Source organism: Mytilus edulis, chromosome 10 (genome assembly GCF_963676685.1).
Source record: "Mytilus edulis chromosome 10, xbMytEdul2.2, whole genome shotgun sequence".
NCBI lineage: Eukaryota > Metazoa > Mollusca > Bivalvia > Mytilida > Mytilidae > Mytilus > Mytilus edulis.
The window spans coordinates 50,453,258-50,475,137 of record NC_092353.1 but is presented as its reverse complement, the minus strand read 5'-3'; the positions used below and the strand labels follow the sequence as shown (position 1 = coordinate 50,475,137).

The window sequence follows — 21,880 nt, the reverse complement described above, 5'->3', positions numbered from 1 at the left end:
GGCAAAGACAGTAATTACTGTACCAAGATAACTCCTTTGGCTAATGAAAAGTAGTCACACCCACCTAAGCAATCACACACACAAAGAAATTAATCGCTTAGATGAAAATACTATTAAGTATGTTTTAATCAGGACTTATCAATAGATTTTACCCTCTTTCATAATTGTTGAGACACCCAGCAGTATTCAGGTTCCAGAAGTGTCTCGATATTTAAGCAGATTGAATGATATACTAGTATAAGTGCAACTGTTTCCATAATCTTAAAGTACTATGGGTTTTTTTTCAGGTTCAGCATATTTTACCATTAAATTGACGATATCTTTGTGTATCAATTGGACAAACGATTACTACTATCCCCATACTGAAGCGTACCAGACTATCAGTAAACACATAAGTGAAGAGGTAAGATTCTAAATTAAGAAGATACAGAACACCTAAGGGAGTTTACTGTTAAAATCTGCTTTCTATTAGTAAATAGAAATCAAGCTTTTTTCAAATTGATGTGTATGAGTGCAATTATTCCTGCAAATAATGGGATTCAAATAGCTAGACATTTTTATATATGGTTGTCAACATATTGTTGATTCGATGAATCTCAATCGGAAACATATAGCTTTATCTCCAACCGGGAACGAAGAAGATTTGTAGGTAGAAAAGATTATGCCGATCTAAGTATATGCTGTACCGATCTCTGGCAATAGAGTGTCTGTATTTGTTACCGGTCCAATAAATAAACATTTATTGAAACAAGTAAGACACAGTCATTTGCTTAGATGTTTAAAAGCAAGATAACTGGAAGGTTTTCGATAATGTTGAGATACATTCACATCAATCTTAAGAGGTTAACATTATAATTCATAGAGTATGGTTAAGTTGATAGATAAATCGGTTATTTTAAAATTTCTTTTAACGTTTCAATATGCCCAAATTTGTATACAAAAAGATATAAAAATCTTTGACACTGCTGATTTACTGTTTTTTAAACTTGAGTATCAAATTTCGTCAATCTTTTGTGAATAAGGAAGTATTTTCTGTGTTATAGCGACTGTTTCAAAGTACACTTGGTATACACATATGTCGTTTAAATTACAAAGTATTCATTGGATCAATACGCCATCTTTTCAATGATTTTTTTACAATATTATGTTTAACTATTCATATCACAGAAACGTTTTAAAATATGTCCAAAAGCTAAATCTGAAAGATTGAAAAATAAATTATTATAAAGAATGGATTACAACTATTTTGATCTGAGCGTCACTGATGAGTTTTATCATGTTTATGTAGACACAACGCGCGTCTGGCGTATTAAATTATAATCCTGGTACCTTTAATAAATATGTATCTTGTGTTTAATCCGATTCAACATGACAAGTTCTAAATAACGATAAACCGAAAGTATAATAAATTTAAACCATGTACCAAACAAAAAATCTAAAAATAAGTTAGTTCATTTGTTTTTTTTTTGTTTTTTTTTTTTTTTTGCTACAAAAGAAAATCCCTTTATCATGTTTATTACCCGATAGGAGATAATACATTTATTTCCCGTGCCTGAGGGAGATATGAACATCTGTTAACCGAAATAAAAATCATATTTCTTAAGGGAGACATTACGCGCGGTTAATGTACATACCGTCTTGAACTTCTTATTTACTAAATAGCTCAGGCAAATATCATTTTCGTGTTCAAATTTATTTCAGATGTTAGAACAAAAAGACTAATTGAATAATAAATGTTTATCTGTACAGTTTATCAATATGTATATCGTGTTAAGTAATAAAAAAAAAAGCGGACAAGAAAAAATGCTGGTATGCAAACTAATATCTGAAGTTTAGATACTAGTAGTATTCAAAGCTTAGGCAGTGGAATACAACATGCATTTCCCTTGGCCTCGTAAGATATGAAGATTTGCTCACCCTTGTAAAATATGAATATTCTTGGGTGAACAAATGTTCATATCTCCCTCAGATACGGGAAATAAATGTATATTGTTCCACTGCTTGTTGATTATATATTGTTTCACTGTTTGGCTCTTACTCACAAACTTAACATAAAAGTCCTTCTGACTTTTATTCAGTTTGTGAGTTAATCGCCCCGGTTTACACATCAATAACCTCTAGACAAAATGTGTTTAATTCTTATGATTCTGAAGCAAAATATTCTCGATTCTCATTAACAGTTTTTGTGTAAAGGCGTCTATGATCACCAACACATGCACAACTGACAGGTCGTAACTAAGGAGTTGGCCGCCATATTGACTTTCAAAAATCCATAATGTTCGATAAATGCAACGGAATCTAATATTTAAAAAAACCACCTACCTCCAAAACTTCATTTTAATGAGATATTATCCGAAATTGAACCGTACACGTAACGAAATAATATGTCCCTTGAAATTTTTCATTCGTATGACGTCGTGTTTTGCCATGACGTAAATTCGCCAAATTCTTCATGAAATTTCGCGGAATTTTATTTAAATTTTATTTTTATACATTTTCGAAGCTTTAGTGCATTTATTTTATTTATTTTTTATTATATATGCATTAGAATATAAACAACTGTTATGCATTGGTTTTTTTAATCTCAATTTGCTGAAAATCCCAGTATCCTTGCAAGAACGGTATCGCGCATGAATAGATTACGAAAGTAGTTTCTGAAACATGGTTTTTCGAAGTGTAAACCTAGAGAAAAGTTCGAATTGACCAATCCAATTCAAGTATTTATAGATATGCAAATCATATAAGAATTATATGCATATAATCCTTTGCATGTATACTATAAATTTCAATGAAAGGTTGTCGTAACAACAGTTAGTTGAGTAGTTCCGAAAATACACTTTTAAAAAACAAAACAGATCTTATCTAAGGAACACGTTCATCAAGACGATTGAAAAACATGGAATGAAATTATTTTCTCAATTCAAATTATTGTGTTTAGATATAATACCATGCCACAAGATTAACAGTTTAAGAAACATTGTATCGATGCATTTTTACTGTGAAAGAATTAAAAGTATTAAATACAGTATGCATGTATATTTCAAATTGCACAATTTAACAACAACTGTACCAAAATTGTGTAATTGTGGTTTCTAAATAACTTTCTTATAGAATGAGATAACCGCCATAACTCTATGAATGCAGCTTTATCCATATCTTCTTGAATTGTTTTTATATCATTCCTTCATCCCTCTAACATGTCTAATATATTATATTGAATGAATGAATGAATGAATCTTTATTGCAGAAGCATAGACGTGCTATGGCAAAATTAACAACATATATTACATAATATAAAACATGAATAGACAGCAGAGAACAATAGTATAATACAATGACATGACATATAAAGTTATGAGACCATATTTGAACATGTGTATTATATCTATGATTTGAATGAATGTTCCACGCAGCTTTTACATAATTACATAATTTAAACGTAAGAGACTTACTAGAAGTTTGTTTTTAATAGTTCTTTAGGAATATTATTATAACGACCTACTTCAATATTTACTTTTAATGTTCCACTACGTAATTTTGTTAACAGACTAACATTATTGCTATAAGAAAGATATTTTTCAATATAAAAAGTTAATTTAAATCTACAATAAAATGACAGTTTACTACATTCCTGAATAGCGACCAATAATTCTGCAAGTATTGATCTTTAATACCAGTTTCAATAGTATTTATACATATTGTGGTAGCACCTTTATTTAGCCATACATAGTTTAACCCAAGATCATATAATATATCTCGTATATTTGAGGCCCAGTTTACATAACCATTGATAGCATCGTCATACAAGAGTTTATACACATCTTGTACAACTTTGGGTTTATTTGTAATAATATGTAACCAATATTTCAATATTTTTTGTTTTCTAACAATAAAAAGAGGTAAATGGCCAAGTTCGCCATATAAAAAACATGTTGGTACATTTCGACCCAATTTTAACACAAATCTACAAAAACGATTATGAATTAGTTCAATATCTTTAGTACGACGGAAACCCCATATCTCTGATGCATAGCCTAAGACGGTCCGACCATACTGTCGAAAAGAAACATCTGTTCTTCTGGAGTGATAAAGATATGTTTGAGAGAGTTCATTAAAGATGACATGGCTCTAGATCTTTGTTGTGCTAGACGTTTTTGAGTATGTAAAAACTTTCCGTTGTAATGTAATAATACACCAAGGTACACATATGAATTAAAACAACTTGCAGTTCCTTGTTATTGTCATCTCTAGTGAGGTTAAAAATCCTTTATGTTTGAGTGCGTTGTGCCTTCGTGTATCTTCAGTTCCGTTTTCCTTTATGGTGTACACACTCTTTTAAGATGTAAGTGTGTAGCATTTAACATTTACGTTGATCTTTTTAAAATATCTATAACAATAGTAGTGTTTAGTGTTGTATTACATAATGACGACAAAACGATGAGCGGACACATTTTGAAACAGGATGATCTGTCAATTTAACATCCTAAAAACGAACACATATTAAACTATTATCTTAGATTTCCCATGCTCAGAACAGTTTAGGTCTTGATAATCGTGCTTTTTATTAATGACAAGTTATGAATCATCTTGTTTTGGGATACGATTTATCTACACCTTTTTTTTCTTGGGTCATAGTATATACTTGTTTAACATTGTTTGATTGATTTTTTTTTGTGTCAAACGTTACTTTCAATAAATTTGACTACATTAATAAACGGACTACTGGCGCTGAAAAACAGACAATACAAATTGTAGAAAGAATATAGAATATTTATTACTAATAATACAACAAGTATATGTACAAAATATGTATGTGTGGATATTTGATACGCCGCAGATAAAATGTTTAACCAGTTCCAGGGAGACAAACAAACCGATAGCCAAAGGATTGAAAAGAGCATATCGGTGACCCTATGATAACATAAGTGTCAAAACATCCCTCCTACGTGCAAGAGTGGACTGGACGGAGAACCCCCCTCTGTTTACACAGACCTCTGAAAACAACAGTCTCTCCGATTTTTTAAATGCAAACAACCTGAATTACGTGTACTGCGGAGATGACACCTCCCTTCTGATACCAGAAGTGGAGGGGATTCCTCTTGATGACAAGAGTGAACCCTAGGAAATTATTTGATACCCTCCACTAAAGAGCCGGTAGGGTAGAGATATGTGCCAGAGGGGGACAGTTCCAAGTCCGTTTATTGTCTCCCTGAACCGCCAAATGAATGGGGGTCTTGTAAATCCCCATTCACCGCCAAACATTCTCTGCGCTCATTTATCTGGTGGGAAAACCTTAGCAACACCGAGTACGAAAGTTTCAATGGCAGCCTGAATGTTATTTAGGAAAATGCCAATACCGACTTGTGACAGGTGGCAGCCGTCATGTCTTAATAAATTGTGCTCAGAGGCTTTGATAGCTGGATACCTCGAAATATATTGGCCTTCGGTCTTTATAAATGATCTTACGGCACAATTGACTCTTTTTCTAGCTATTTCCACTAACTTTGGCCTTAATGTTCCATGCCAATAGGGCCTTGGTAAAATGTCTGACCAAATTATTCTGATGTCAGGTGCAAAAACCTTTATTCTCAAAATTAAACATTTGATGTTCTCTATTAGCTCTTTTGATTTCATAAAAACTAAATCATTTGCACCTAGATGTATAAAAATATAATTAGGGGCTGGCCACTTTTTGATTTCACTTTCAAAAGATGAATCCAGATCTTTCCATTTCATTCCTGATTTAGTTATCCATTTAACTTGTACTCCAAGCCTATCCAAACTAAGGTTTTTCCTACCAGATCGGCTAGCAGCTGTTATGCCAGCCCAATGGGGAATAGAAGATCCCATTATCCAGATAGTTGACTACAAACCGAAAACTATTTAAGGAGTTTGTTATAATGTTGTATACTTCTGTTCTATATGTACATATAAAGAAATTGAAAAAATTTGAAATTATTTTCACCACGGAATCCTGATGTAACGCTCAAATGCACCTGACGACCACCTTCCCCATTTTTTAATAGTTTCGTCATTAATACCACGTTTGCTCGCCTCTGTGGCGGCTCCAATTCTAAATGAATGAGATTTCAAAAGGTTAGGGTTTGGAATGTTACAAAAATTAACTGACTTTCTTAGCATAGCTGACAGTTGTTAACGGGTAAGCGGTGATCCGTCAAAATGCATAAATAAATGATAACAGCCTGAAACCGCAGGACGTGCAGCTAAATATTTCTTCAAGGTTAACACAGGGCAAATGTTCGCGTTATCTCTGTATTTATTTATCACAATGAACGTTGAATAACCTCTCTGATCCGTTTTACTTTTCTTAATGTTAATTTTTAATTGACAATCTGACACGACCACACCCGACAATTGCAGTGCCTCGGTACTAGAATCAGATTTATTTTTTGTCGTAAATTCACTTACACGTAACATAGCGAAAAATGCCAAAATAAATGAAGATTTAAATAATAAAGATTCATAAGTAGATGAACAAATACTAGGGAGAGCGTCTGTAATCTGTCGTAATAATGGTAATGTAACCGGGGCCCTATTGTCTCTCTGTGGATGATTTCTGTGTAAACCTTCCAGCATTTTTGATACCACAAAATTCTTAGTAGTATCCTCTAAATTACGTTCCTTGTGAGAAAAAGAAATGCCACTTATATATAATCGAACTGTAGCTGGAGAAAAATGCTTCAATGATAAATAAGCGATGAATTGTACTAACTGTTCAACAGGAACTGGCCATACTTTATCCAGTGTATATAGAAGTTGGAATGAATCAAGAACAGATCTCGCTCTTGAATAGCTTTTCCATGTATTTCCGGCTAACGAATCGGAAAAAAGTCTAGCTGATTCCTCTGTTATAGAATCCATACTTGGTTCGGAATTTGAGTTGGTGTCAGAGATGCATTTGGTGCTAGGTTCCGGAAACGGGACCACTGGCAACGAGAAATAGCATCAGCTATAGTATTGACCTTACTTGGGACGTGATCTGCTTTAATTAATATGTTATGATGTAAAGTTTCTAGAACTAAACGTCTAACTAAAACCATGACATCTGATGATTTTGATGATTTCTTATTAATAATGTGCACTGCTCCTTCGTTGTCAATATGAAACAACACCTTTTTATTTCTAAGTTCAGACCCCCACAGAATGATCGCTACCATGACTGGAAATAGTTCTAAAAATGTAATGTTAGACAATAAACCGCGCTTATGCCACGTTCTCGGCCATAACCCGTGAGCCCATCTACCCTTAAAATATATGCCGAAACCAAGTGTGGACCGCCCGGCAATTCGAGCGCCTCGTTAGAGGTCCATAGTCTATCTGGCATAAGAGTAAGACCGTTAAAATTTTTCAAAAATGATTTCCACATCAAAAGATCAGCTTTTATGTTCGAAGTTATTCTTATTCTGTAATGTGGTTTATTCAAACCAATCGTTGAATCAATCAATCTTCTACAAAAAGCTCTCCCCGGCACGACAACACGACATGCAAAGTTTAATGAACCCAAAAGGGATTGCATTTCTCTTAGCGTGACCTTCTTGCATTTTAAAACAAAAGAAATTTTTTGAAGCAATTCATCAAGCTTATCTGAAGGTAAGCGGAGATTCATGTCGGAAGTGTCAATTTCTACACCCAAGAATGTAAGCCGAGTCGTGGGAGAGATTGTTTTCTCATCCGCTAAAGGAATTCCGAGATCATTGCAAATAACCTTTAAAGTATGAAGCAGGTCAGCACATTGACAAGTTCTGCCCCTTCCCAAAAATAGAGAGTCGTCAAGATAGTGTACAATGGCGCCCTCAGATTGTCTTACAGAAACCGCTCAGTGTAGAAATGACGCAAACTTGTTAAATAAAGCACAGCTAATTGAGGCTCCAAAAGGAAGGGATTTATCAAAATAAAATTCTTGATTAATTTTGAAACCAAGAAGATCAAAATCAATCGGCGAGATAGGGAGTAATCTAAATGCTGAGCGGACATCGGACTTGCTGGCTAATGTCTTATTTCCGTATAATTTTATAACATCGACAGCGTCATCAATATTTGAGTAGACAACTGAACATTTCTTTGGATCAATAAAATCGTTGACGGATGAATTTTCGGGATAAGATAAGTGGTGAATAACTCTAAACTGACCGTCCTTTCCCTTTGGAACTAATCCCAATGGCGAGATTCGTAAATAGGAATAGGCCTAAACTTAAAGGGACCAGCAACACGCCCTGCATCTATTTCTTTCTTAATTTTTTGAAGAAGTATATCTGGTCTCTCAATAGCACTTTTTAAATTTTTGGAATCTGTAGGTAAACGAGGTCCTGAGTAATGTAAAGAAAAACCAAATTTGAAACCGGACAATAAATACGAGGCATGTTCTAAAAGGGGGTAATCATGTTAATATATTTCTAAATTTTCAACCTTAACTGGGGAAAAACCAAGTGAAAATGTGTCTCTCTGTTTTGCCATTTTAATGTCTCTTACAAAAATAGTGTTGGCCTCCGCATGCTGAGCATCCATGTTTGAATCTACAGGGGTTAAAATTACACCGCTTCCCTTTTGTGTTGTATGCATTGCATGTTCTAGGTTGCTGAACATTTTGTTGGCCTGATGACTGACGAAAGGAATGAAGAGGCTCACTTTGAGAACTGAAACCTACTTTACTTTCATTACTTTGACCTTGATCTCTCATAGCTGTTGTTATATAAAATGACCATAAGTCTTGGTTTATGACAGCCCAAGATGACTGAGGTCTTTGTGCTTTGCGGAGTCTGAATTGCTCATCGTATGTTCCCCAACCGTGTGATTTATTTGCTGTAAAACGAATATCTCTCATGTACTTTAGCAATTCTTGAGCCAAAGAACTCTGTTTCTCTAGCAAAATACTCATATAAATCATGAAAGCGCTTGTCCATGTGTGTATATTTGGTATAGCGCGACATGGTAAAGATTCAATCCGCATGTGACCCCCTTTTACAACTAAATCACCTTCATGGTCAGGAAAATTTGCCAGTTCTCTAGGAGATTTAATCATCAAATTTAGGTCGATAAATTCATGTTTCCAAATTCTATCTTTTAGTTTCATGGGTACATAACACCCGATTTGGTCAAACAAACTTTCCTCAAGACAGGGAAGGCTTTGTGAAAACTGAATGTTTTCGTTAAATATGTTGGATTCTGTCCCAGTTGACGTTTGGGAGGGCCCTGGGTCACTACTAAAATCTATAACCGACTCACCAGATGATCTTGGATTAACTACACTAGCTATAGGTTGTTCCTTCTCCTTAGGGTCAGCCATTCTTCGTCGTTTGACCCCCTGCCCTCTAGCTGGAGTCCCTTTCTTTGAATTTCCTCTTGGCATGGTATATAAGTAAACTGGTCAGCAAATGAAAAACTAGGATGGCACTAAATCTGGAAACTGGCAGCAAACAAACAGCTAGGATAGTTCGTAATTAAGACAAAGAACGTCACGTTTTTATATACAGCTAATGTTTCTTCGTTATAAAAACTCTTAAGTCAACAAAATGTTTGTGTGCGATGATACTCCGGAAATAACTACACAGGTGGAAATTGCACAAAAACTAAGAATATAGACTAAGTCAAAATTATTTTTTGTTATAACAAAACGTTTGTATAAAGCTAAACAGATGCTATGTGAGAAAGTTATAACGTGCTTTACACTCTTAAGAACAAAATGCACGTGATAGTAATCATTCTTAACAAGAGGCGTTCCCAAAATGTAAGACAGTGTAAACGGACACTTTTGATTTACAATACAAACACCTGTACAAATCCAAAAACAACATACGCCAGTAGCCTCATTAAATTCAATTATCTGATAAACAATAATTGCTATAGTTGCGGTCAGTTTTCATAAGTGGAGAAAGCCGCAGTATTATGATTGTTTAACATGTTAATCGGATATAAAATTCAGGAAGACTAGTGTGGGTGTAAATATACGCAATATTGAAACTACAATAATCATAAAATTTAGGCAAGAGTAGTTTATCGATGTTCAAATCTCATCGATCAATTAGGAGAAACAAATACTAATCAGTTTTCGCTTAACACTTAGGGCAACTTTTAGCATAATGATGTTCTTTTTTACTGTCAATATAGTGATGATAGTGCTTGTTTTTTACACAATTGTTTTGCTAATCCATTATTTACAACCACTGGGTCGATGCCACTGCTGGTGGAGATTTATTTCCCCGAGGGTATCACAAGCCCAGTAGTCAGCACTTTTTGTGCTGACATGAATTGTCATTGATATGGTTATATTTATAAATTTACTGTTAACAAATTTTTGAATTTTTTGAAATACTAAGGCTTTTCTACCTCAGGCATAGATCACCTTAACTGTATTTGGCAAAACTTTTAGGAATTTTTGTTCTCAATGCTCTTCAACTTCGTACTTTATTTGGCCTTTTTAACTTTTTTGTATTCGAGCGTCACTGATGAGTCTTTTGTAGACGAAACACGCGTCTGGCGTATATACTAAATTTAGTCCTGGTATCTATGATGAGTTTATTTATTATCAGCAAATAATTATCCTTTTCAAATAAATTTAAAACTTAGTTCAGTGATAAAAAAATATAAAACCTCAAAGATACAGTTATAATCCACTCTTCGAGTTGTTTAAACACAGTTATCGCATGCAATCATCATGAAAAAAACCATTTAAAAAAAATCATTAAAAAATGTCATGGGAAGGTCCACTTGCTACCATTCTTAAGTTAAGCTACAAACACATAGTTCAATTAAATTTTTGTCATTTTTGTTCCATTAAATGATGTATTAGACAAAAAATGAAGAAACAAATCTGTAAAGTCGTGTAAAATACCAGTTGCTACTAATATTTGGTGAAATTTAACAATTTTTTATTCGCATTGCATTCTATTCCACTGAAGGCAAAATAGCAAGAATCAATTCTTTAGTTTGAATGGTTCGAAAATTAGTGAAACATTTTCAAGCAATGTCGTAAAGGTATAGCTTCTAAATCTAAGAACATTACATTGTTTTCCGACAGTGACCATTTTTGACATTGATCGTATATTTAGTGAGAATCAGACTCTTTAGAACTTCATTGAAAGTTGATCAGGCTTGCTGTAAAAGTAAACTATTGTGCAAATTCAGTTACTTCATTCAACTTGACACCAAAAAAAAATTTAAAGTTTCGAGTAAGATGTTTTTAAAAACAGTTGCTATGAATTTAAGTAGATCCTAATACCATTTGCATATTTTCAGTTGCTGGTGATGTACAAGCCTATGCCAGGATTTGTTTCATTATCAATTGTAAGGTTAATGTAAGTATCAGTTAATATTTGTACTCTATTTTTTGATGCCTGTGTAAAAATGACTAGTCTTTTGTATATGAAGATAAATAGAAGATCGAAACTAGATTAGACTTCTGTGCTGATTTCTTTCGTTAATTGTTTTCTTTGTCCACAGGGTTGATAAAAAAATATATATTTCATTCCTGAAGTGATTTGAAGTATTCAGAGTTAATTTTATAGGCTTTAAGTTAAGGATTTCATTCCTGAATGGATTTGAAGTATTCAAAGTTAATTTTATAGGCTTTTAGTTAAGTAGTGCATGTTTAAACATATACCCAAAGATATCAGGCTTATAATTTAGTACACCAAACGATAATTTTATCTCTAAAATAAGTCACGGGTGGTGCTTGTATCAAATCAGTTAGAAGGCCATATACAAAGTAGAAGACCGACTATAAAACAACCGATTATTTCGAGGAGAACAAATTAACAAAATAAAGGCGTCAGTAATTTGCGGATGTTTAAATCTCGAAAGTTGATTCAAAAGAGAATGAGTCAAAATGTCTTAATCGTCAAAAGGAAACAATTGGTAAATAGTTCAAATCGAAATAATTATAAAGCCAAAAAGTACAAAGTTGAAGAGCATTGAGGATCCAAAATTCCAAAAAGTTGTACCAAATATGGCTAAGGTAATCGATGCCTGGAATAAGACAAACCTTAGTTTTTCGAAAAATTCAACGTTTTGTAAACAGGAAATTTATAAAAATGACCACATGATTGATATTCATGTCAACACCGAAATGTTGACTACTGGGCTGGTGATACCCTCGGGGATGAAACGTCCACCAGCAGTGGCATCGACCCAGTGGTTTGAATAGTTACCAAAAGTACCAGGATTATAATTTAGTACGCCAGACGCGCGGTTCGTCTTCATATGACTCGTCAGTGACGCTCAAATCGAAATATTTATAAAGCCAAACAAGTTCAAAGTTGAAGAGCATTGAGGATCCAAAATTCCAAAAAGTTGTGCCAAATATGGCTATGGTAATCTATGCCTGGAATAAGAAAAACTTCAGTTTTTCTAAAAATTAAAATTTTTGTAAACAGGAAATTTATAAAAATGACCACATGATTGATATTCATGTCAAGACCGAAATGTTGACTACTGGGCTGGTGATACTCTCGGGAACGAAACTTCCACCAGCAGTGGCACCCACCCAGTGGTTTAAATGGTTACCAAAAGTACCAGGATTATAATTAAGTACACCAGTCGCGCGTTCCATCTACATGAGACTCGTCAGTGACGCTCAAATCGAAATATTTATAAAGCCAAACAAGTTCAAAGTTGAAGAGCATTGAGGATCCAAAATTCCAAAAAGTTGTGCAAATATGGCTAAGGTAATCTATGCCTGGAATAAGAAAAACCTTAGTTTTTCGAAAAATTCAAAGTTTTGTAAACAGGAATTTTATAAAAATGACCACATGATTGATATTCATGTCAACACCGAAATGTTGACTACTGGGCTGGTGATACCCTCGGGAACGAAACGTCCACCAGCAATGGCATCGACCCAGTGGTTTAAATAGTTACCAAAAGTACCAGGATTATAATTTAGTACGCCAGACGCGCGGTTCGTCTTCATATGACTCGTCAGTGACGCTCAAATCGAAATATTTATAAAGCCAAACAAGTACAAAGTTGAAGAGCATTGAGGATCCAAAATTCCAAACAGTTGTGCCAAATATGGCTAAGGTAAGAGTAGACGAATGTTTTGTTGGTATTGATAAGGCTAAGGCAATGCATGCCTAGGCGTAAAAATCCCTAAGTGTTTCGAATATTTCAACATGTTATGAACACAAAAACTGATCTGGGTAACTTATAACGGTTTTTTTGTGATACTTTTTGTGCATGCATGCAAGCACAATATGATCATATTAGCACAAGGAGAAGGGCAATTTTCTATTGATGTTTACTGTTTGTGGGATACGTTTATGTACCTGGTAAAAAATTAGGGAAGAAACGAAAATATAATAAGAGAAGATGCAATTATGTTAACGCTTGGCTTTCACAGTAAAAACAAATTACAAAAATTGAAAGAAGTTAGTAATTTTTAAGAAGACCCGTTGGCGACATAGCTTTCTAGATGTCACTTTCCACGTGACCACGTCGTACCAGTTCGGACTTAGTCATTAAAAAAGGAATGTTACTTCATTACCAAATACTGAATAGTCGTTTTGTCATAATATGTGGTCAGAAACTCGAGGAGACTTGTAATACTTTATTACGCGCACACGATGATAGCATTATTACATTTCCTTTTGACTTTGGTGCTCGATAAATATATTATAAAAAAAACAGAGAATATAAGATGACAATGGGGCATTTATGTAAAAAACAAAAATTACCCATTCGAAAAATCGAATCAAATACTAGTACATGTAAATGATTGTTCCATAACCTTCATAAATGAGGGTAGGAATGGTGTATCTCGCATTACGAATGACAGTAAAAATATTATATGATATACTAGTTGAAATAACATTGGTGTTTATCAGTTTACTCTATTTGACGCTTTCGGTAACTACAAATGAGATTTAACCATATTAACGAATGTCGATAAAAAATAAGGTTCATTTGATAATAACGGTAGCAAAAAAAAACGTTGGACGCTTGACGATAAAGTTTGAGAAAAATACGACTTCATAAAGTTATCAAACCATCACCGATGTATCCTAAGTATGACAGGATATGATTTCAAGGAATTCACCATTTTGGTTTCCTTTGTAGCTACAGGTTTGGTACTTCAAAGGGCTACTCGGTTTACTAAACAAAATTCATTAAAAATCACCATTTTACGATTATTCTTATTATATGAAATTCCATTTAACAGATAATAATGGATATGTTCCTTATATATCGTAACTACAATCCCATTCCATTTTCACGAATGTGACCTACCGAATTAGATGTATTATTACGTTTGTACTAACATGAGCTACACGACGGGTGCTACATTTTGAGCAGGAAATGCTTACCCCTCCCGAGCACCTGGGAAAACCTCTAGTTGTGGACGGGTTCGAGTTGCTTAGTCTATTTTTTCTATGGTGCATATTGTGTACTATGGTTTGTATGTTTGACTTTTCTTAATTAGCAATGGCGTTGTCAGTTTATTTTCTATTTATGAGTTTGAATGTCCTTTTGGTATCTTTCGCTCCTCTTTTATGATACAGAATTTTATCAAGGACGTATAACTAAGTGCATACGTCCTTGCTTTTATCAATAAATGTATAGACCACCAATAAGATAAAAAAAAATGAACAAAAGAGAAAAGAAAAATATAAGGAAAGAAGAGGTTTTATTATTTAGCGCTTGGAGCTGAATATGATTGGATATGATTAAATGCAGATTTAAAACGTATTTTTTTTCATTTGTTATTTTGACCTCTGCTTCTAAAAACAAATAATTTTTTTCTCCCTTTGCAACAACTTAAAATTAGATGGCCGAACAAGCATGGCCGAAGCGACTATGGTCGAACTGGTAGATTGGCCAAACCGTCTTGCGTCGTTGACAAATTGGCCTCTGTTGGCAAGTAGACATAAATGTATTATCTGTTTCAGACAAGGCAGTGTCGTTGTGGACTATCGAATAAAGGTATTGGCATCTGCTGACAGCGAGAAGGTTATAGCTTTTTTACGTGAGAGGAAGGCTACACTAGAGAGTTCCACAATCTTTGAAGGTTATAGATTAACAGATGATTACCTAAAGGACAATGGGAATTATTTTCTACGAAGTGGTAAATAAGTTGTTTGTGTCATGATGTCATTCAAGTTCTTGTTGTGTTATTAAATCAATTAAATTAGGTGTGGTTGGTAAAAGAATAAATTCTGTTTGCTTTTAATTCAAAACGAAATTTCGGTTTATCATTACCATGACCGTTCAATCTAGTTAAAAAAAAATTATGAGATGTTAAATGTCCTTTCAGTTATAAATTGCATTTGAATTTTTTTTTATCAACAGCGTTCTTTTAAAAAAAGATCACTCGGATTTCTATTTATTCTATTTAATTTGTTATTCCAGCAAAAACAACGCTTGAAAATAAATGTTCTGCCGCTGGTATCTGTCCGACAGGATATGTTTGCAAAAAATCACTTGGGTCATCTTTAATTTGTGAACATAAATGTAATAATCATGTATGCCTCAATGGTGGAATATGTTATTTAAATGAAAGCAGTGCTCTTTGCAAGTAAGCTTAAACCATACGTTATGAAAATGCAATTACACTTCTCAAAGAAAATGGTTTGCTTTCTAATATTTCTATTTTGATTACAAGTTTCAAAGTTTTTGTTTTTTAATATTTCACCGTACTGTAATAGTTATCAAAAGTACCAGGATTATAATTTAGTACGCCAGACGCGCGTTTCGTCTACATAAGACTCATCAGTGACGCTCATATCAAAATATGTATAAAGCCACACAAGTACAAAGTTTTTTTGAATATAGTTCCACTTGGAATAAACAGTACAAGTGATGGTTGTACCATATTCAGAGCTAGTGAAACATGTAGAAATAATCAACCCTGTGAAGTTGAGGAAAACAATCAGCCAAAATGTGTGTAAGTATTCATAAAGTTATAATCAAGGCCATAAAAAAGAATATACATGTGTGTTTTCCCTAACCCTACCTACCCAGAAAATAGCTGCTTACTCAAAATCTTTTATTGTCCTGATGTGAAAAAGGTTTTTTTTTATTAAATAGGCATGAAGGCTAACATAACACACTTCAATTGCTCTTTGTTGTAGAAAAAAAGAAGAAATGCCAACCTACCTACCCACTGTCTCTAGCTACCTTTTCATCTAGAGCTGTAGGAAAACAATAAAAATTAATTAATAATAAAAAAAACAATAGCCCCCCCCCCCCCCCCCCCCCCCTTTAGTTGTGGGGACATAAAAAAACAGTTATACTTGATAATTCTTGTGCATTTGAAAAATACATATTTGAAAAAAAAATAACATGTTTATAATTTATAGTATTTCTATTATGAATGTTTACAACAAAAGTAAATCTCTTATCAACTAATAAAATAATTTTAAGATGGGTGGCCATAAATGGTGTGTGTGATGCTCAAATTATTGTTCTCAGTTTACTTTTATGTGAAGGATTTATACTTTTTAGTTCTTGGGAAGCCTATAAAATGTGAAGAATTTATTTTTTCAGTTGTGGGGAAGCCTATAAAATACGCGAAGGATTTATTATTTTTAGTTGTGGGGAAGCCTAAAATATGTGAAGGATTTATTATTTTTAGTTGTGGGGAAGCCTATAATGGAGATTATTGTCAGTATGCAGCTGAGCCTGTAGATACTAGAGAAAAAGAAGTCCTTGAAATTGGGGTACCAATCCTTGCTGCCGCTGCTGGACTGGCAGCCGCCACATGTCTGATCCTGGCTCTCAGACGGGGTTCTAAAGGAAAGGAAGAGGCATCTCAGGCTAGGTAAGATGTAGTTACTGAATTAATACGAAGATACTGTGGATTCATTTATTTTTGTAGGTACCAATTTTCGTGGATTGCGGAAACCTTGAATTTTCGTGGAAATGTGATCCTGCCAAATACAACTTTATAGAAATTTGTTTATTTTAAATTTGTGGTTCAATTGTATCCACAAAACCCACGAAAATTGGTATCCAACGAATAAAAATGAATCCACAGTGATGGGAATATAATCTAGATCTGATTTCTGTCCTTCTCAGGAAATGTATTAGATTCATGTTAATTGTTACTTAGAACACATGTTACTGACACATTCAGTTTATTAGACTTTTCTCCGCAAATCAGTTGAATTTACTTCTAGAACAAGGGCAGAAGATAAATATCAAAAAGACAATCAAAATCATAAGTTGAAGAAAATAAGACTCAACCATCCCAAAAAGATGAAAAAAAAATTAAAAAAAACAAAAAAAAATCAAAGGCAAATGCTCAACAAACTATTACACAGACAACTAATTAGAAGCATGAACCCCAAACAAAGAGAAGATGATATTGGGAGAACTTTTCTTCTGTATATTTGCTTCCTTATTTTTATGCCACCACGACACCAGAGGGGACATTAAGTGTTACCCTTGTTAATCCAACTGTATGCCCCAAAATTAATTTCTGTTCTTTAACTTTAACATTTACCAAATGTTATAAAACTTATACACACAAAACACAGATCAAGGTAAAATTTGGGTTGCATCACCTTTTACAGTTCATGAATTATGGCCCTTTACATTGTATATGGTATCTACAATTTGGCAACCATGGACACAACCTATGTTTATTCTAAATGGCTTTTATAATATTTTGCTTTGATTATTTTATTTCAGTGATGGAATACCGGTGTTTGGTATGCCCTCAACAATGAATTTACCTCATTATACCAACGCATTTACACCATTCTCTGCATCTAGTCAATGGAAAGACAAAGAACTATCCAAAGATACATTATTCGAGTTCCCTATGTCATACCCCTATGATAATGAAGAATTGGAACACTATACAAATGATGATGACGATGATAACGTTAGCTTAGATATGGCAGGTAAGATCATTAAGTTTTAGAATACATAGGTGGGTCCAGGGTTTGAGAAAAAGGGGGCATATATGTGTCATGGTGAAAATAGGGCAAGTAAAATTTTTTGACATTTTTATGCAAAAAAGAAATGTTTTATAAAAAGATATGCCCTCTATGCACTACCTTAATTCATCATTGGGAATTTACCTTTATAGTAATTTATCTTGTTAATATATTTTTACAATATAGTTATAGAACTTTAAAACTAATTGTGTAAGCTACATAGATATGCAATGCTCAAAAGAATTAGTCAAAAGGAAGTTTATTTGGATAACTTTATTATAAAATGTTGGAAAAATAGTTTTTATATAAATCCGGTAAGGTTTTTTAAATGCATAATGAAAATTATATTATAGAATATCATAACTCTAAAAACAAAACTTGCTTTTGTGTTTGAAACTAACACAACTGATTTAGAAACTTAAACAACACTGTGTTTTTTTTTTCTAATATAATGTAATGATATTGTAGGTATGGATGCAGTGACTAATGAACCAGAAGTAGGTTTTCATACTCTATTTAAACTTAATTTTATTTGAAGGCTTAACATATCTATGGAAAGCACTATGAGTAATTAAAAAATTAGGATAGAATTTTATATGTCTTAAGTCTGGATGTTTTTAAATAATCGATTTCCAAAATGCAGAAAGTAAAAAAATATTGAGCCATATCCTTATTAACTGGAGATGTGATCACATTGACTTTCAATGTTTCAGCTTTGTACTATGTAAGAGCATCCACTACCTGGCAACCTATTAAGTAATTTGTATAAGTTCTAGTATTTTATATTTTAAGTTAAAATAATGATTTTCTTTCTTGTTTTTCAGTTTAATATTCCTAGGCCAAACCTAGTATCTGACAATCCAATTTTCCCAAATGTAAGTACTTGTATTAAAATTTAGTGAATCGTTGATATTATTCGTAAGCTGAAGAAAGATGAAAGTATCCAAATGCATAGTTGAATAAAAGAAATAGCTAAAAAGGGTTATTCTATTGGTACTAATATTCTTATGTCTGTGACAGTGACACACAACTATACTGTTTGATGTTCGTTTCATCTGTTTGAATGTGTATGAATACAATATGTTATTATTTTTTTATACATACCTTTGTGCACCAGGTGGTAAAAGACTACATCAAAATTGTGCTTGATTTTGATACCATAGTCTTATGCCAACAGGTTTTCTGCAACTTGTAAATTGATTAAATTCTATCAACAGCATATGAGTTAAAAATTGCTAAGTGACTAAGATTAATTATAGATAATTGTAGATGTACAGGACTTTATTCAAGCAGTTTTTGTTTAAAACTGGACATTTGTAAATTTCTAACGTAACATGAATCACCTGAAAGAAAATTGGTTTACATATGGTAAAATTCATGCTGTGTCAAAAATATATGGTCTGCTACATCACAAGGCAACCTTCTATGAATATTGTTTTTTAATAGATATAAGAATATGTGGCATGAGTACCAATGAGACAACTCTTCACCCAAGTCACAATCTGCAAACTTAAACCATTATATTCTGCAACACGGAGCCTTGGCTCACACCAAACAGCAAGCTATAAAGGGCCCCAAAGGGTTTTCATTGGATTTTTCTTGTAGCTAATTTACCATTTATTGTTATCTTTCAAATCTCACTATTCTTTTGTAGTTGTCCTCATAGTACCAATGAAAGAAGAAGAATCAAACAATGAAAAGAAACGAAATATGTGGACATGACATTATGTAAAACCATAAAATCTTGAAAATTTAATTTGTATTTACATGTATGGAAAAATGAACATTTATTGTAGAATAATTCTTAAAAAAGAAACATTTGTTTTCAATACATCAAAGTTTCATATCATCGCACTGACCATCAAGATAATTGTTTTTATTATTAAAATTTAAGGAAATGGCCTGTTCTGATATAATGAAGATAAGCATGGTTTTTGATTGGTTATCAATTAAAATTATGCTTTAAAACTTTAAAATGCAAAAGACTGCTTTTATATATGTTTTTTTCAAAACTATTTAACTTGTTACGATTAAAATTTTTTTTTTAATAAAATTGAGAAAGGAAATGGTGAATATGTCAAAGCGACAACCACCCGACCATAGAGCAAACAACAGCCGAAGGCAACCAATGGGTCTTCAATGTAGCGAGAATTCCCGCACCCGTAGGTGTCCTTCAGCTGGCCCCTAAAATATGCATAATAGTACAGTGATAATGGACGTCATACTAAACTCCGAATTATACACAAGAAACTAAAATTTAAAATCATACAAGACTAACAAAGGCCAGAGGCTCCTGACTTGGGACAGGCGCAAAATTGCGGCGGGGTTAAACATGTTTATGAGATCTCAACCCTCCCCCTATACCTCTAGCCAATGTAGAAAAGTAAAAGAATAACAATACGCACATTAAAATTCAGTTCAAGAGAAGTCCGAGTCCGATGTCAAAAGATGTAACAAAAGAAAATAAATAAAATGACAATAATACATAAATAACAACAGACTACTAGCAGTTAACTGACATGCCAGCTCCAGACCTCAATTAAACTGATTGAAAGATTATGTCTTCATCATATGAATATCAGGTACAATCCCTCCCTTTAGGGGTTTAGTATCATACTATCATAAAATATATGAGAAGAACATAACCCGTGTCATGCCAACAACTGTTTTTTTTAGAAATAAATGTGTTTAGTTCTGATGCAAAGACCCTATCAGTGAATCAATGTTAAAGCCAAAATATGCAATCTTTAATGACCTGACAACAGTATCGTAACTATATCCCCTTTTAATAAGTCTATTTAAAGGTTTTGTTAGTTTCTGAGGAGAATACTGACATTTTTGTGCTTTATAAAGAATATTTCCATAAAATTTTGGATGTGAAATACCTGAACGTATAAGATGTCTGCATGTTGAGTTATATTTACGAATTATTTCCTTATACCGGTGATAAAATTTAGTAAATGTTTTGACCAGTTTGTGATATCGAAAACCCTGGTGTAATAATTTTTTAGTAATACATAAATTTCTCTCGCTAAAATCTAATACATTGTTACATACACGAGCGAATCGTACAAGTTGAGATATATAAACACCATAAGATGGTGACAAGGGAACATCACCATCTAAAAATGGATAATTAACAATAGGAAATGAAAAATCATCTCTTTTATCATAAATTTTTGTATTAAGCTTCCCGTTTATGATATAGATATCAAGATCGAGGAAAGGGCAGTGGTCATTGTTATCATTAGCTTTATTTAAAGTAAGTTCTACAGGATAAATTTCTTTAGTATACATACTGAAGTCGTCATTATTTAGAGCCAATATATCATCCAAATATCTAAAAGTATTGTTAAATTTTTGTATCAAATGTTGTTTTGATGGGTCTTTGCTAATTTTAGTCATAAATTGTAACTCATAACAATACAAAAACAGGTCCGCAATAAGTGGTGCACAGTTAGTCCCCATTGGAATTCCAATAACTTGACGATATACGGAATCTCCAAAGCGAACAAAAATGTTATCAAGTAAAAATTCAAGTGCATAAATAGTATCAAAGCATGTCCAATTGACATAGTTCTTTTGTTTATTGCTACTAAAAAATGATCTAAAAGAGTTTGAACATATGTACTCGCATTCCGACTTTTTAAATGCCCAGTTAATTAGGGATGTGAATTTTTTCTTAATAAGAATATGAGGCAAAGTGGTATATAGGGTAGAAAAATCAAAACTTTGCACAGATTCAAAATCACCAATATATGCATGCAATTTATCAAGTACTTCCAACGAGTTTTTGACACTCCAAAAGTAATTAATTCCACTATTTTCAAAGGCCTTATTTGAACAATTTATTATCAGGTTTTTTATTGTACCAAGTGTACTAGTAAGTAAAACAGACAATTTAGTAGTTGAACAATGGCTAGAAGATGAAATAAATCTATATTTGTAAGGTTTTTTGTGCAGCTTCGGAAGCCAGTACATAGTTG

General features: G+C 33.1%; 1 protein-coding gene across 1 annotated transcript in view; it reads left to right on the top strand.

The window, feature by feature from the left end:
- Positions 1-19,919, top strand: part of LOC139492809 (mucin-2-like) — a 28,254-nt gene extending 8,335 nt beyond the window's left edge. Inside the window, exons 4-12 of the mRNA XM_071280963.1 lie at positions 288-403; positions 11,254-11,312; positions 14,901-15,076; positions 15,361-15,526; positions 16,586-16,771; positions 17,644-17,858; positions 18,363-18,391; positions 18,719-18,769; positions 19,549-19,919. Coding sequence (XP_071137064.1) covers positions 288-403; positions 11,254-11,312; positions 14,901-15,076; positions 15,361-15,526; positions 16,586-16,771; positions 17,644-17,858; positions 18,363-18,391; positions 18,719-18,769; positions 19,549-19,560 — 1,010 coding nt within the window. The 3' untranslated portion in view covers positions 19,561-19,919. The remainder of the gene's footprint in view (positions 1-287; positions 404-11,253; positions 11,313-14,900; positions 15,077-15,360; positions 15,527-16,585; positions 16,772-17,643; positions 17,859-18,362; positions 18,392-18,718; positions 18,770-19,548) is intronic.
- Positions 19,920-21,880: the final 1,961 nt, after the last annotated feature.